This window comes from Squalius cephalus, assembly GCF_949319135.1.
Source record: "Squalius cephalus genome assembly, chromosome: 20".
NCBI classification, from domain to species: domain Eukaryota; kingdom Metazoa; phylum Chordata; class Actinopteri; order Cypriniformes; family Leuciscidae; genus Squalius; species Squalius cephalus.
In genome coordinates, this window is record NC_137141.1 from 9,994,916 (window position 1) to 10,011,959 (window position 17,044).

The window sequence follows — 17,044 nt, forward strand, 5'->3', positions numbered from 1 at the left end:
ATAGATCTATCATGGAAAACAGTCTGCAGTGGTCGCACCACATGATATTTGGTCGCACCACATGATATTTTCAAATTCAGTCATAATTTACAGGCACAGAATTGGTCACCTAAACAAAACAAGCTAGCTTGCCAAAAAAGGTCACTATGAATTTTATAATAAAGATATATATTTGTAGAAATAACTTTAATATTATTATTTTTTTGAGGTCATACCACATGACATCCAAATGTGGCAACTACATACCAACCATTACAAAGGTTTATTTTTTTTCCAATTTGAGAGAATTACAAACCTGCTTGCTGCTTCCATGGGTCCTTGGTAAATTGGTTTATGATGTAACTTCCTGTGTTTGAATAGTTTTCAACATATAAGTCGCAAAATGGTAGTTCCTTGATGGTCGCACCACATGATATTTCATAAAATGGACATCATCGGACAAAGTTTGTTTGTATATTATGATGGAAATATAAATACAAATGCTTTGAATTTTTTTAAAGGATTACAAAACATTTTGGAAATCATGCCAAATAGTGCAGAAAATAAATTTGAATAAATTCAGAGTAATTTCAAAGACGTTTTCAAAACAGAAGTTATGGCCGGACGGTCGCACCACATGATGTTTTGACACTTTAAATAACAAAAAAAATAACAAATAAGTAAAGGTTTTTTAAAAGTTAAAGTGAGTACATACATGGGAGAGGTACTATAAATATACAGTATCTTTTTATGCATTTAAACCCATTTTTGCCTGAAAAAATGCAATCGGACAGAAAATTTAGGCGTCACGTCATTGACCCATTAGTGAATGTTGAAATTAATATTAACTAAGATTAATAAATGCTGTAGATGTATTTTTCATTCTTAGTTCATGTTAACTAATGTAGTTAACTAATGTTAACCAATGAACCTTATTGTAAGGTGTTACCGATGTTGTTGGGTGTTGGTTTAAAAACAAATACCTTTTTAGGTCAAACACAAAATCTGAGACTTGGCAAATTACCTTGGATTGTCACTAATTTTGACCAACAGAGTCAAGCTTAATTCATTTGCATAATTTCCCAAGCCCAGCAGAGGGAATCAGCTAAATACATACAGACATTTTTATTTTATTATTAGTACTCCGTCTATCTGAAATTCTTGTGTTCATAATATAATAACACTATTGCAGTAGGCCTATACTATTCCATTCCTGATCTATTCTATTCTGTAATTCTTTTCTCACATCTGATGTGAAATATTCAAGTATTTGAAATGGCTTTGTTATTATAGCTTTAGTTTAGACTATATCAAGTCAAAATGTTGCCTCTTCTGTTCCTCTCGCACAGTTCGGTGTGAGATTCTCCAGATCTTGATGTTTGCCGTGGTCTATCGACGTGCAAGTTTGAATGGCGTCATAAATCGCGTCTAACAGATCTGGTGAGGGTGTTTTTACTGCATTCATCCCGGTGCGGGTTCGTGCGTCATGCGGCTACAGAAGGTGAATGAGTGACTGCTGAGAATCAATCAGTAACTGGCCACCTGTGGGTCATGTGCCCGCGATGCAGCGCAGATTTATTGGTATTCTCAAAGCGTCTTACTCGAGCGAGTGCTTAAAGTGAGGAAGGCGAACGCGAGCTTTGTGGTGGACGCCATGCGCGCTTACGCGTTACATTAGACGCGCAGCGAGCATGTAACTGGTGGTGAGGCTGACGATTCTCGAGTCCCTTTGTAAACATAAAAAGTGTGATTTCATTAGCTCTTAAATCACTGAAAATAATCGCAAAAGGAAGCGTCTCCCTCGCTCTTTCTCTCCAGCTGATGCGGATTCGGATGGCAACAGATTGAGGTGCGTTGGACATCAGACTGCGTGGATGCTGAAGAAGAAGATGCTGCTGGTTTATTAGACTGTTTATCATCGTCACAGTGTAGCAAAGAAAATGCGTTGTTGATAATCATGTGATAATTGGAGGGATGTTAACTTCAGGTTACTTTTCCTTGGAAATTGGCGTCACTCATCTGGAATAACTCTTGTGGAAGATATGATTCACCTATTCACTTTTATGAGCCTTGTTCTATCTCTGTTTGGATGCCACATCTGCTTTGCAGGGGCGAGTAAGTAAACTTATGTTCCTTCTGTCGAATAAACGTCCTACAGTATGACTAAGAATAAAGATCAAATGCAACATGCATATCTTTCTATGCTTGTGCGCTCATGTGTTGATCATCATGACTACAGTCTATAAGCATGCCGTGTTATATAATCCTTTCAGTGTTTTTAATGTAAGCCCTTCCCGAGCCAGCAGAGGAAGACATTAAGGAAATTGCCTTTTCTCTGTTAGTCGTTGTCTTTGATTTAATGGGCCAATAGATAGAGCTGAGAGAATGACCTGTGCTAGAGCATGTCAATTCATGGCATTTAAGTGCCAGTGCGATGTATGGTATGTTCTTAAGGGGAATAACGGTCTTTATTATGCTTTCTTGTATTAAAGATGATTTGATCCATCTATTATTTTTGTTTCTTAATAGATTACAGTCATTGAAGATCTCATTTTGCACACCCTTCGATGCACTAAAAGTCTTTTAAAGTGCTTGCCATCCATGTCCTGCCAAACCTTACATCAAAGTTCACAGCTAATTGAAAGACTGGCAGCTCTCTCAGTGCACTTATTCTTAATTAGACAATCTTACCAGAAAGCGTACCGTGCTTTCTAAGCTGATGCGTGTTCATGAAGCATTGACCTTGGTACATTACAATTAGCTTAATTTCTCTTTTCTTGGCAAATAACAAGATAAAAAGGATGGGTGCGGATACTGACGCAATGTTTGCTCTCTTGCTGAGCTCTGAGACTGTGTTTGATCCTAAAACACTGGCTGAATTGCCCTGCCAGGGTTGCAGTCATGCCTTATTGGGGACTAAATTATTAAGAAGGACGTGTTTAGCTTTGAAATGGAAACATAGATTGGGTTTAGTGTACTGCTGATATAGTAGGGCTCTATTATGACATTTTGAGCTGTACCCTATTGTACTAAAGGTTAATGCTTTTTCTATTTATTTCTGTTGTACATTTGTACTTATGATCAATATGCACTTTTTTACAGTGTTCTTGTTACATACATGTACTTACCATAGTAATAACAGTAAAAAAACTAAACTAAACCTCAACCAAATCCTAATCCTACCCAACCCTATAAGTACATGTTGTTAGTTAATATTACTTAAATATATAATAACACTACAATGACACCTTAAAATAAAGTGTAACCGTAATTTCTATAAATTTAGCATAATTACATGCAACCAACCCTAAACCAAACCTAGTCCTAACCCTGTACATGTAGTTAATTAATATTACTCAGTACTTACATGTATAATTACACTGTAACAAGGACACCTTAAAATAAAGTGAAACCTGCACTTTTTTTAAGCCTGTTATTTCAAAACTGATAATGTGCATATTCACAAAAAAGCGTTTAACTGATGTTAAACATTCTATTGATTATGAGCAAATTTCTCACTTTGCTTTTCTTTCTTTTTTATTATAATTTTTTTGCTCCAGGATGTAACATTAGCAATCTAGCCTGTTTTATTCATAAGGTCATCTCAGTAATTGAATTGTTTTCTGTCTACCTCTTGAAGTAATATATGCCAATATATGCATGAGCTCTGGTTAGAAAGCATACTTAAGAAAATAAAGATGTAAATGCCTTTGGATGTGCATCTGGACATATTAGAGCTTATGGTTCACAGGGATACAGGTTCAAGTCTGACCTGGGTCATATCCCATAGTAGCTTTTTTATTTCATATACAGTATAAGAAATTATTGGATATCAGCAAAATGCCAAATGTTAAAAATGTATGTAATAACATGTTTGCAAATTATAGACTCTGCAACCCATTTCTTGTCAGTTTTTAATCTTTTGTGCATTATAATGATATTTTTGATGTTATTTATACACCTATAAAATACATGTGCAGGAGTTATTTCTACCTTATCTGACCACTGAAACATTACTTTTTAGCAATATGTTGTCAGGTTGATTCAGACTTGATATATATATATATATTATTATTATTATTTTTTTTTATAGTGCATATTAAAGCAGATTTACATGTCGTTATATTGTATCAGAAGGTCATGCTTATAATGTTTAGAATGTTTTAAAGTCCCTATAATGAACACATTCAGCAAAAAAAAATTATTAAAAGTGTCACAATGCATTAGTCTTTATCTTCTCTAGATTGTTTGGATTGTTATTTTTTATTTGAAGAATATGTGGTTGGGTTTGACAAAACCTTCTGCATGTCCTTTTTCAGTCAAACACATTTTTCTCCTTGGCACACAAAGTCAGAAATTTGGCAAAGCACTGTGGATTGGAAGTCATTTGGACCAACTGAGTCACGCTTATCCCATTAAAGAGAAGAATTAATATTAGAATTCATTTGCATAAAATCCCAGCAGAGTGAATCAGCTGAATACAGAAGTGTTGCATATTTATGAACTGCATTATTGTAGTTGTTCATTGAGCCGGTGTCAAGTTGGTCCTTGGATGTCTCGGGGAAGCAGAGACAGGATGAATCTATAAATACTACAAAGCGTCTCAAAATCCCTCACAAGCATCATCCATTTGCATACAACAGTAACGTGTTTAATATAATGTTTTTAAACATGACGTTCATGGAGCCTGAATCTTTTATTGAATATTTCAGCTTTAATTTCAGTTGAGTGCATCAGATGTTGTGCTAAGAAATGATTCATGCTGTGATTTGTGTTTCACAGACCGCCCTGCTGCTCCTGTCAATGTCTCTGTTACACACCTGCGCGCAGATTCGGCCACCGTGTCCTGGAATATTCTGGACGGAGAGACCGTAATTGGCTTTGCCATCTCACAGCAGGTCAAACAAAGTTATTACAATGAGATTATATTGCAATCGAGGGAGTCTGACATTTAATATCTGCAATAAATATGCCCTCTAATGAATCTTTAAACGTGTGTATGTGCGTGTGTTTTAGCGTCAGGACGGGTTGATGCAGCGTTTCATTCGTGAGGTGAACACGACCAGTCATGCTTGTATACTTTGGGATCTGGATGAGGACACAGACTATATCATCCAGGTCCAATCCGTCGGACTCTATGGAGAGAGTCTGGCCAGCAAAAAGATTCACTTCAGGACGCTTAAAAAGTCTGAACATTTTCAATCCACCATGATGGATCAAGGTAAACATGTCTGTTAGATCAGCATTACTACAATGTCATTCATTTTATAATGAAACTCATGTTTTTTGTGAAAGATGCTATTGAGTGACTCAACCAGCACATATTTCATTTATTTGTATCTGCTAGTTTTTATCATCATTTACACTGAAAGAAAAAAAGAATTGATGTAGGATTTACTTTGAAACTATTTTCACTCAGAAAGTGCTAGTAAATTTTACAAATAATACTCAAACATGAACGTTGGATGTAGAAAGACTTAAATTCTAATTTCTTGTATAGCATAATCCAATAAGCTTGGTTTTATTTACAACTTTGACTTTTTTTTTTTTTTTTTTGGTGCATTAGCATATGATGACATACAAAGTTCTGTCATGAAACTCTAGGATGTTCCTTAGGTCCTTAACTCAATCTGCTTGCAATCACATCATTCTATAGGGCACAGCTGATTGGTTCCTGCTGTTTCAGTAGCCAATGAGCTTGCTGCTCAACCTTCAAATACTTGGTCAGCATTTGAAGCATTTCAGAAACCCTCCACCTTCCCCAGCTCCACCTGTAGAGATCTGCTATACGGCTAATTTGTGTACGCTATATTGTACAGCAGCAGCATGTCTTACTTGCTCACAGCAGTGTGTTTAGTGTGTATTGGCAGTAGCAAGTCCCGCACATTAATCCTTTCTACTCAACATTGTCATCTTATCCATTAGCATGCCAAACACTCCCAGGGTTGCCATGACTGAAATGAACTAAAAGCCACAAAACTTTCTAATTTCTTGAGTTTGTTAATAAATAACATCATCATTAATTCTGACATTTCTTCAATGATCTAACATGTGTTGTTGTCTTGTTTACCTGATCAGATGACCCTGCGGTTGAGGGTTTAGACATTTCCAGACACCTTCAGACTGGAGAGATACTGATCATAATGACTGTACTACTAATGTGGGCAGGTAAAGGGCATTGTCTTGGATTTAATTAAACATAATCATTATAAACAAGTAAAAAAAAAAATTCTCGTTGCAATGATATTCGTGATATTATTTACCAAAGAAAATCATTTGACTTGTCCCTCCATTTAACCCTGTAAAGCCTGATTTGATACATCAGGCTTTTATGGCTCATATACAGTGGGGCAAAAAAGTATTTAGTCAGCCACCAGTTGTGCAAGTTCTCCCACTTAAAAAGATGAGAGAGGCCTGTAATTTTCATCATAGGTACACTTCAACTATGAGAGACAAAATGAGAAAAAAAAAATCCAGAAAATCACATTGTAGGATTTTTAATGAATTTATTTGCAAATTATGGTGGAAAATAAGTATTTGGTCACCTACAAACAAGCAAGATTTCTGGCTCTCACAGACCTGTAACATCTTCTTTAAGAGGCTCCTCTGTCCTCCACTCGTTACCTGTATTAATGGAACCTGTTTGAACTTGTTATCAGTATAAAAGACACCTGTCCACAACCTCAAACAGTCACACTCCAAACTTCACTATGGCCAAGACCAAAGAGCTGTGAAAGGACACCAAAAACAAAATTGTAGACCTGCACCAGGCTGGGAAGACTGAACCTGCAATAGGTAAGCAGCTTGGTGTGAAGAAATCAACTGTGGGCGCAATTATTAGAAATGGAAGACATACAAGACCACTGATAATCTCCCTCGATCTGGGGCTCCACGCAAGATTTCACCCCGTGGGGTCAAAATGATCACAAGAACGGTGAGCAAAAATCCCAGAACTACACGGGGGGACCTAGTGAATGACCTCCAGAGAGCTGGGACAAAAGTAACAAAGGCTACCATCATTAACACACTACGCCGCCAGGGACTCAAATCCTGCAGTGCCAGACGTGTCCCCCTGCTTAAGCCAGTACATGTCCAGGCCCGTCTGAAGTTTGGTAGAGAGCATTTGGTTGATCCAGAAGAGGATTGGGAGAATGTCAGATGAAACCAAAATGGAACTTTTTGGTAAAAACTCAACTCGTCGTGTTTGGGGGAGAAAGAATGCTGAGTTGCATCCAAAGAACACCATACCCTCTGTGAATCATGGGGGTGGAAACATCATGCTTTGGGGCTGTTTTTCTGGGGACCAGGACGACTAATCCGTGTAAAGGAAAGAATGAATGGGGCCTTGTATCGTGAGATTTTGAGTGAAAACCTCAAAGGGCATTGAAGATGAAACTTGGCTGGGTCTTTCAGCATGACAATGATCCCAAACACACCGCCCGGGCAACGAAGGAGTGGCTTCGTAAGAAGCATTTCAAGGTCCTGGAGTGGCCTAGCCAGTCTCCAGATCTCAACCCCATAGAAAATCTTTGGAGGGAGTTTAAAAAGTCTGTGTTGCCCAGCGACAGCCCCAAAACATCATTGCTCTAGAGGAGATCTGCTTGGAGGAATGGGCCAAAATACCAGCAACAGTGTGTGAAAACCTTGTGAAGACTTACAGAAAACCTTTGACCTCTGTCATTGCCAACAAAGGGTATATAACAAAGTATTGAGATAAACTTTTGTTATTGACCAAATACTTATTTTCCACCATAATTTGCAAATAAATTCATTAAAAATCCTACAATGTGATTTTATGGATTTTTTTTCCTCATTTTGTCTCTCATAGTTGAAGTGTACCTATGATGAAAATTACAGGCCTCTCTCATCTTTTTAAGTGGGAGAACTTGCACAATTGGTGGCTGACTAAATACTTTTTTACCCCACTGTATATGATTCACAAGAATATGAAGCTCATTTCAATATTATTCAGAGACTCAAACTGAGCAAAAATATGCAGTTTAGTGCAGTTGCTGATATTTATATGACCAAAAAGTAAGATGAAATTCTGATAGCTTGTAATGTAAATCAATGAGACCTTTATAACAGTACTTACATAAATGCATATAAATATCAGTTGTCACTTTATATCTCTCAATAATATGTCTTTGTAACATGATATTTAAATGCTTAGTTTATAATCAAAGTAGTAGTTTTTATTGCACAAATAACTGTTCCTCAAAAGCTGGATTTATCACATTTGATACTCACATTTTAAGATTATTTTTTCTAAAAAATGATGTATGGATAATCAAGTAATCAAGTTTGTTCGGTCCTGTAAGTGTTCAATTTGAAATAATACTAACAATATAAATGTTATTCTTATGTTTACTTTATAAAAATCAGCAAAGTTTTGATCATGTTTATAATTTCGAGGCCTTGGATATTTTCATATCAGATATGAAACAATAGGCTTTACAGGGTAGTATCAAACCTGTAACAATATTTGAACTTTCTCTGTTCTGCATTTCAAATATTCTCCTAAGTATTGCTTTGTTGTTGTTTTTTTACAGTGACCTTAAGAAAACTTTTGTCCTTTCAAACTCAATTGTGATATCCAGATGGAAGATAGTGTTTTGTTTTAATTAAACGTATCAGATCTGCGTCCCCGTAATCAAACTGATCTCTGTCTTGCTGCAGCTGTGATTGTGCTCTTCTGTAAGCAGTATGATATCATCAAAGACAACGATTCCAACAACCACAGTAAAGAGAAAAGCAAGCCGCTGTCTGGCCAAAGTACCCCAGAGTACCATAACGGAGGCCTGCTGGGCAGCAAGGTGAGACCTTCACCACTGACCAACACTGTGGCTTTCACTGTGGTCAGTGTTGCCAGGGTCGCGGTTATCCCGCACAATTGGGTTATTTCGAAAATGCAGTCACGGGAAATGTACCGCGTACTTGTATAATGTACCGCGGCCGCCAGATGTTTATCTGTAGGCAAAGACAAATGAGAATACATTATTTTATTGAAAGTGTGTTGATCCTTGGAAACCTGGCAACCTAAAGCAGTAGCACCTCACTGCAGTACATGAGATCCAGGGGGCGGAGTTGGATCCAGATCTAAAGGGTGGAGCTTGGTAGGTTTAGGGGTGGGTTTAGGGATCAGGGGGTGGAGATGGGTAGGTTTAGGTATATGTAAGGATTTCCTGTTCTGCAGTGAGGACCATCTCATCTAAAGACCGCGGAAAGAGCGAGTGATTTATTAATCTTTGTTAATGTAAGTTAATAAAAATACAGGTGTTCATTGTTTGTTCATGTTAGTTCACAGTGCATTAACTTATGTTAACAAATGCAACCTTTGATTTTAATAACGTATTAGTAAATGTTGAAATTAATATTAACTAAGATTAATAAATGCTGAAGAAGTATTGTTCATTCTTAGTTCATGTTAACTAATATTAGTGAACTTTATTGTAAAGTGTTACCACATGTTTTAAGGCAAAGACAATCTTATAGACATAGCATTTTAATCTGCTAAATGCGACTATAAGGCAAAAAGGAATAAATAAATTATGAACATCATGATTTTCTGTAAAGCTGCTTTGAGACGGTGTGTATTGTGAAAAGAGCTATACAAATAGCCCAAATTGGACTTGAACTGACTTTTATGGATGGCTATGTCATTCATATTTGTAGCTTGAATTTTAAACAATTTATTATGCCAAGTGCTGAAAATTACAATCAAAGACAGAGTAAAAGAAGAATTAACAGTACCAAAGTTTAAAAAAGTATTTAACTGAAGAGGGATAATACAGATTCAATAATTAAATAAGCACATATACATATAAACATCTAAAATAAGATTTAAACCATAGAATAAACAAAATCAAAACGTTTATTAAGGACCTTAATGGGAATCCCGCAGCTTTCAACTGTGATTGGACGGGGGGTAAATTGGGCTGGTTTTCATCCCTTTTGGGCGGGGTTTGAGTCGGCTTTGGGCTGGAAATTTTTCTGGGACCTGGCAACCCTGACTGTTGTTTCCAATGGAATACTGCATTATCTACACCAGTCATTCCCAACCGTGGGTGCGTGTACCCTAGGTGGGGTACGTGTGCAGGTTCCAGGGGGTGCGCGATTTAGACTTTGCTTGGTTTGTTATGCCAGGAACACCGTCAATCGCACCAACATCGCCTCAGCCTGGCGCATTAGTCGCTGCAAATGTGTCCATTTACAACGTGATTTTGCAGCGTTGAGTATTGTAGCCAATTACTGGCATGTATGTTGAAAGTAATGTCCAATCAGAAGTGTTTAAGTTACTAGTTGTGAGAATCCGCCCAATATTCCTCAAAACACTGAATGAGTTTCTGTTTAGTGCCAGTTTAAGTTCTACATGCCTAACCCATTATAACAAACAAATTGTAAATGCATTGTGAATTAGACATTTATTGTGCACTTTAGTTAGATTCATTGATTAAAACGGGAGTTTTCGCAACTGTGCCGAAATCATTGCGTTAAAGTGACTGACAGCTTCAGTGATTATAAAAGGAGCGCTCGTTGTACCCTTTGTGTAATTCATTGCCAATTTATTACCAGTCAATTTAAGAACAGTTATTGTTTTTTATGAGACTTTGTGAGGCTACTTCAGTACAAAAAGTGACAAACTTTGATAAAACTATTTTTTTTTTTAAACGTAGTGGTTTTATAATGTCTAAATATAAATGTAAAAGCAAAATGAGGAAAAAAAACAATATTAGGGAATGGAAATAAGTTCTCCTCTGTCGCCATCTACTGGTTATAGTGGTAATTTCATGTCTTTTTTATTTTTAAATAAGTGTTTGTTTTCCATCAAATGTTGTATTTAAAATATTAAAATTTAAAATGTGTATTTTGTCCAGTCTTCTTTACCCACAACATTGATTTGTTGGTTTAGTGTCAATGAAGGGGGCCTTATTGATGGGGTTGTGGGGGTACTTAAAGTTTTTAATGTTGTCTATGTGGTGTTTTTAATATGCATTAAGACAAACCATGTGCAGATTCATAAGTCAGCACAATTGCTGAGTATTTTCTCTTTAAAACTGTAAAAACTCAAAAACGCGGTTTGAAATCGCTGGTGTTTCTGACGTCACAAACGACCTTGTAACCAATCATGTCAGCGTGCCGACAGGCTTTAGCATATCATTAACTGCAGTGAAGCAGGAGAGTCTCTAAGGCTAATCATATTATTACCGTTAAGTGTCTGACGTTGTAAAGAGTGATTGTGCAGTGTTTACCTCAGTAAGTTGGCCGAACAGATCTCTGAACTGGTGTGAGTGAGCGGAGGCGGGGCTAATTAGCATATTCATGAGTCTGCGGATAGTAAATAACGCAAGGGTGTAGTTACATTCAAGCTATTTTTATAGGGAAAAAAAACTTTAAAAATTTAATTTGGGTGATCAACTATTAATTTTAAGGGATACAATTATTGAATACAGAGTAAACTATAAACTATAGAGTTCTTCAGTCACTGTAATTTACAAATTATTGTTTAATTAGCTTGTATGTAGAGTTAGATAATGTTCTTTTATGCTTTGTATCCTAATCCTAACTGATGTTTAATGTATTTGTAAAAATGTTAAGGAACATTTCATGTTAATGTAATTAATGTCCAAGAAAGGATGATTTAAATCACTTAATTAATGACATTTTCCGATTGTCTCTGACTTAATCTAAAGTGAGAAAGTTCTGTTTACTCATAATAACCATTAACAGCTCCCTTTACTACTGGATTGAAATACTGTACATCACTTATATGGTTAATACGTTGTTAACAAAGCATTTAAAAAACAACTCTTTTCATATGAGCTAATTAAACAATATTTATCCTATCCATATAGTATATTAGAAACAAAGACTATAATTACCTATAAACTAATGGTTTGAAAATGATACTTTATTACTGTATACCTATTATAAAGTGTTAAAAAGATTATGCATTCAGCAAATATTAATCAAATAAAATGATTTAGCATTTTTAAATTCAGTTTTATGTAAATACTGTATGTCTTAACTCTATAGTCTGATCAAGTCATGCAGAGAAGTCAAAAATCACACCTTAAATTACTCTTGATTGACTCTTCACATTTTGGAATGTAAGGTTAAATAAGGAAGTCTATAATAATATTGTGATATTCATTCTCATTGTCCATAAGTACGCAACATAAAATATTTGATTCTCTCAAAACACACTGCTACTTTCCAAAGGACGTCAGTGTAGAAACATACTGTAATTGTATGTTTGAATATTGCATGTTTCATTGTGGTATAAAGTACTGTACACTGCATAATTTAATAAGACGATGTCATACAGGTATTTGGTATATGCTGAAAATTGGGTAACACTTTACAATAAGGTCCCATTAGTTAACATTAGGTCATGGGCGTACAGCTTGACATCGGGGCTTTCGCTTTGGTCATTCGCCATTTTTATCACATTTTAGCTTTTCTATAGTAAACCTACACTCTAAAAACTGCTGGGTTAAAAAATAACCCAACCTTAACCACACCGCTGGGTCACTATTGGACAGAACACGCGCTGGGTTGGTTTGACCCAAGTGCTGGGTTTTACCATTTAACCCATATTTCTGGGTCATTCATTTGACCCAACCAGTGGGTGGAATTAACCCTCTTGCTGGGTTAAGTCCTACTTATATGCTGGGTTATTTCGTGTCTCATTGCCTTAATAAAATTAGTAACAAATATTTGTTATATTACGAATATAAAATAATTATTGTCTCTGTAATACAATAAACCAGAGAGGCCGCTGTAAATTTGATTTAAATCTCGTTTAATTGTTTTTTTTAAAAACATTTTTAATACATATCTTTAATAATTTTTATACAATTATTACAATTATACAATGTATACTTCTAAGGTAATAAAAACATAACGTTCATTAAGTAAGGTCTTTATACACCACTGAAAACATAGTTATGTAGGCCTATATGATATTGCATTTCTGTCAACAGATCCTCGTAAATATTACACAATGCACCTTTAAAAGTCATTAAGCAACTCATTTGAACTTATACGATTACGATTTCATTTATTAAGATGTGTTGATTTATTAAGAACAGCAACAAACATTTAAAATGCGACTAAATATCACGTGGGCCTGAAACAACTGTTGTCCTCAAATTTGACAGAGGAGGACTCTTTCCATTAATTTGATACAAGGTATGCTGGAGAAACTCCCAGGTGGGGAAACACTGCTTTGTGTATTTAACATAAAAAACAAAAAAAGCTTTGAAACAAAGATGAACAGCCTTCAGCAAAGACTCGGTCTCGATGGTGTGGCCTGGAACAATGGCAAAGGTCTGACATGTCCTCCTCGTCTCATCCTTGAGGCACAGAATATGCAGCAATGCTCCAGTCATCTCATTTTGTGAATATTCAACCATGTTGGTCCCCACCTGTTGATTAAACACAATCACTTAGAGTGTTGCAATATAACTAACATGCAAGTTAAGCTTTTTTTTGTGTGTGGAAGTATCAAAAAAATGTTATTGCAAACATTACCAAATATGACTAAATGTGGCAAACAAACAAAATGTCTATTTAAATTCATTATTTGCAAACTGAATTATAGTAATAAAAGAGTACTTTGGACTAATATTTTCAACATTTAGGCAATAAAAGTAAAAATATTACTGTAGCTGTATATTACTGTAATGTTGATAGTGTCTTTCTTTAACATTAAAACTCACAAACCAACAAAGCTGCTCGTTAATCTCCTGACTGGCAGCCCTGATGATCGCCACGCTTAGATAATGTTACACAATAAAATGAAAGATGACATGCATGGTAGGGTATCATGTAAGTCTACATTTTTTAAGTTTTAAATATTGACGATCATTCTTAATAATTTTCTTCTCAAAACTGGCACCTGTCCATTGACAATCCAGGCGGAAATTCTTTACACTGTTGCCTACTAACCAGGTCACAATGTGACGGCGCGTATCGTGATGTTATTCCTCAGTTCATTTTTTTCTGAACGATCCCGACAGACATTACAGAAGACACACGCAAGAGGAGACTATGCTGGAACTTACCCCAGTCGCTTCTTCTGACGAGTATTTATACAATATACCAGCAGACTTTCCACACACAACTCACTAGCTAGTAGCTACAATAGCCTCGAGACTAATTTCCCGCAATTTTACGTGCAAGCCCTGTGAGGGACTAAAAATATACCGCGCTTGTATGGATTTCATTCAAAACGCTTTCCTCACTTTTAAATACACAACGTCCACAATGAATACGATAATTACGTGATGAATTTACAATTTAAACTGCATATTTTAAAAAGGCTGCTGATATAGGCCTAGCTGGTTTACAATTAAGGATTTAACGATGCGGAATTTTGTCAACAAATCTAACTGGCTAACTTAGCTGTGGCTATTTAGGTTTCACAGAATAAATACGTTACCCCTCGCACTTCCATATCAAAGACTGTATGTTGAACAGTGAAATTAGCTTGAAGTTACCACAACTTTTTAAAAATATAGGTAAACATTATTAACTTACCATAAAACACTGCCTGCTCCGGTGTGGCGTGCTCCTCGAGTCTGAAGTGAAGATCCAGAAAGTTCCGCAAAGAATAAACCGGTTGCTGGGTCAAAATAACCCAACCAACTGTTTATTTGTAAATAACCCCCTTACAACTCATTTGACCCAGCATGAGCAACCCAATAATGTGTTTACAGTACCCCAAACAACCCAATATTTTGACCCAGCACAATCAACCCAACAATGTGTTTACAGAAACAACCCAGCATTTTTTTGAGTGTACATATTCACACGCCATGTAAGCTTATATATGGTAATATTGAAGTTGTTTTAACCAGATGCATCGCATGCAGATTACTTGTAAGGGCTAAGTATATATATATAAATTATTTTTATTTTTTATTAAGCAAATAAAGGAGTGAAAAATTACTCACCCTCTGCTTTAAAACAGTTTGGCTGTTATCTTCCAAAATGCAGATTCATCACAGCATAACTTTATTAATTTATTTAAAAAAAAAAAAAAAAACACTTAAAAAGACCTACATTATATGCATATTTACTTTCAAGTTGAAAATATAATTTACTTGTAAAACTATATCATAGTATCTTCCAGTCGCCAGTCGCAACTCGCAAGCGTAGCGCTCATGCATTAGGTATGCATTAACTAACCTTATTAATACAATTTGTATATAGTACATTTGCAACAGTATGTATTAATATTATAGCAGAAGTTATAGCATACAAACACAAAATGCATTGATTGTTAGTTCATGTCAATTATGAATAATATTAACAGATACAACTTTTAATTTGAATTAAGTATTAGTAAATGCTGGAATTAACTTTGATTAAAATTGTTAAAAGCTTTAGAAATATTTGAATTGTCAGTTTATTGTGAAGTGTTATGGAACATTCACATGAATGCTGTGAAAATAGAAGTATAGTATTATACGTGCAGTTCAACCATAAAGATATTCAATCTTGGCTCAGTATTTTATTGATTTTTTTTTTTCTAATCTCTGACCATTTTTACTCTTTTGTAGTTCCAAAGGACATCATCCTCCCTTAGCATCATCAAGGTTTAACCAAGGCATCATCAGGAACCCTGGTCTGTCATCAGACCCGTCAGCGGATATCAGCTCATCTTCTGATATTCAAGACGAGCATTAAAGGCAATATTAATGTAAACCTCTCAGCTCCCTCAGCCAAGTCGGGAATTGTAAGGTAGTATACGGGTATTCAGTAGTATACTCCAATAAAGAACAATGTCCTGGACAATGAGCATACCTCTTTACCTATTACATAAACTATAATCACAGGAGGAGCTACTGGTGCTATGAATATGATTGTGGAGTTCAGACACTGGCAGCCAGATATACAGCGGTTTAGATGTGTGTATATGGATTTGTTGCGTGAATGTGTTTCATTGAAAGAGGATGAACAATAATAATAAATGTGGCATTTCTTATTAATACATGTAAATTATTACAATAAATTCATCGTCAGCCACAAGAGTGGCCTTATATTATGCATTAATAATTTCTAACCACAGTGAACTGTATATCAATGGCTTGTTTTGTGCTTTAAGTATTAGCACTGTTTTATTAAATGTTTCAGACCCTCGTAGAGTTGATTGTTCAACAGATTGGTTTACATGAGAACCAGTTCACCTGTGTTCATAGAAATGGTTTGGTGTGTGGCATTTCTATACCAAACTAGTAACGTTTCTATTAGTACAAGCATATGTCTACCCTGATATTGTAATGTGTTAAAAAAAAAAAAAAAATTCTTCTTTGTTCCCTATAAGTGAGAAGTTTTGATGAAGTTATGTACAGTAAATTAGCTACACATCGCTGTAGTTTTGGGCAATAGATAAAGAATGTAGTTTAAATACTGTATTTCACTGCAAAGGTTAGAAGCAAAGTTTATTAATATTCTTATTCTCAATCCTACTTTCCAATAAATGGAAAATGGAAAAACCATGAGTTTTGTCTGTTGGTTCTTAAAGAGGCAGACATTTCATATTATATTAAATCATATATATATATATATATATATATATATATATATAATCTATTACAATTCATATTTAGCCTATATATTATAATATTGATTAATATTAGTATATAAAATTGTAACATATTATAGGCCTATTACAGACAGACAGATAGATAGATAGATAGATAGATAGATAGATAGATAGATAGATAGATAGATAGATAGATAGATAGATAGATAGATAGATAGAATATACATATATTAAATCTATTACAATTAATATTTATATATTATAATATTTATTAATATTAGTATTTAAAATTGTAACATTATATTTCAGACAGACAGACAGACAGACAGACAGATATATATATATATATATATATATATATATATATATATATATATATATATATATATATATATATATATATATATATATATATATATATATAAAATCTATTACAATTCATATTTAGCCTATATATTATAATATTGATTAATATTAGTATTTAAAATTGTAACATATTATATTACAGAT

At 35.0% G+C, this 17,044-nt stretch overlaps 1 protein-coding gene across 1 annotated transcript; it reads left to right on the forward strand.

Annotated features, from left to right (window-relative positions):
• The first annotated feature begins 1,365 nt into the window (after positions 1–1,365).
• On the forward strand, positions 1,366–16,479 carry fndc4b (fibronectin type III domain containing 4b). The gene is made up of 6 exons (XM_079852703.1): positions 1,366–2,094; positions 4,762–4,877; positions 4,996–5,200; positions 6,058–6,147; positions 8,659–8,795; positions 15,549–16,479. Exons 1-6 carry the CDS (start codon positions 2,022–2,024, stop codon positions 15,588–15,590), a joined length of 663 nt encoding a protein of 220 aa, XP_079708829.1. The 5' UTR covers positions 1,366–2,021; the 3' UTR covers positions 15,591–16,479.
• Positions 16,480–17,044: the final 565 nt, after the last annotated feature.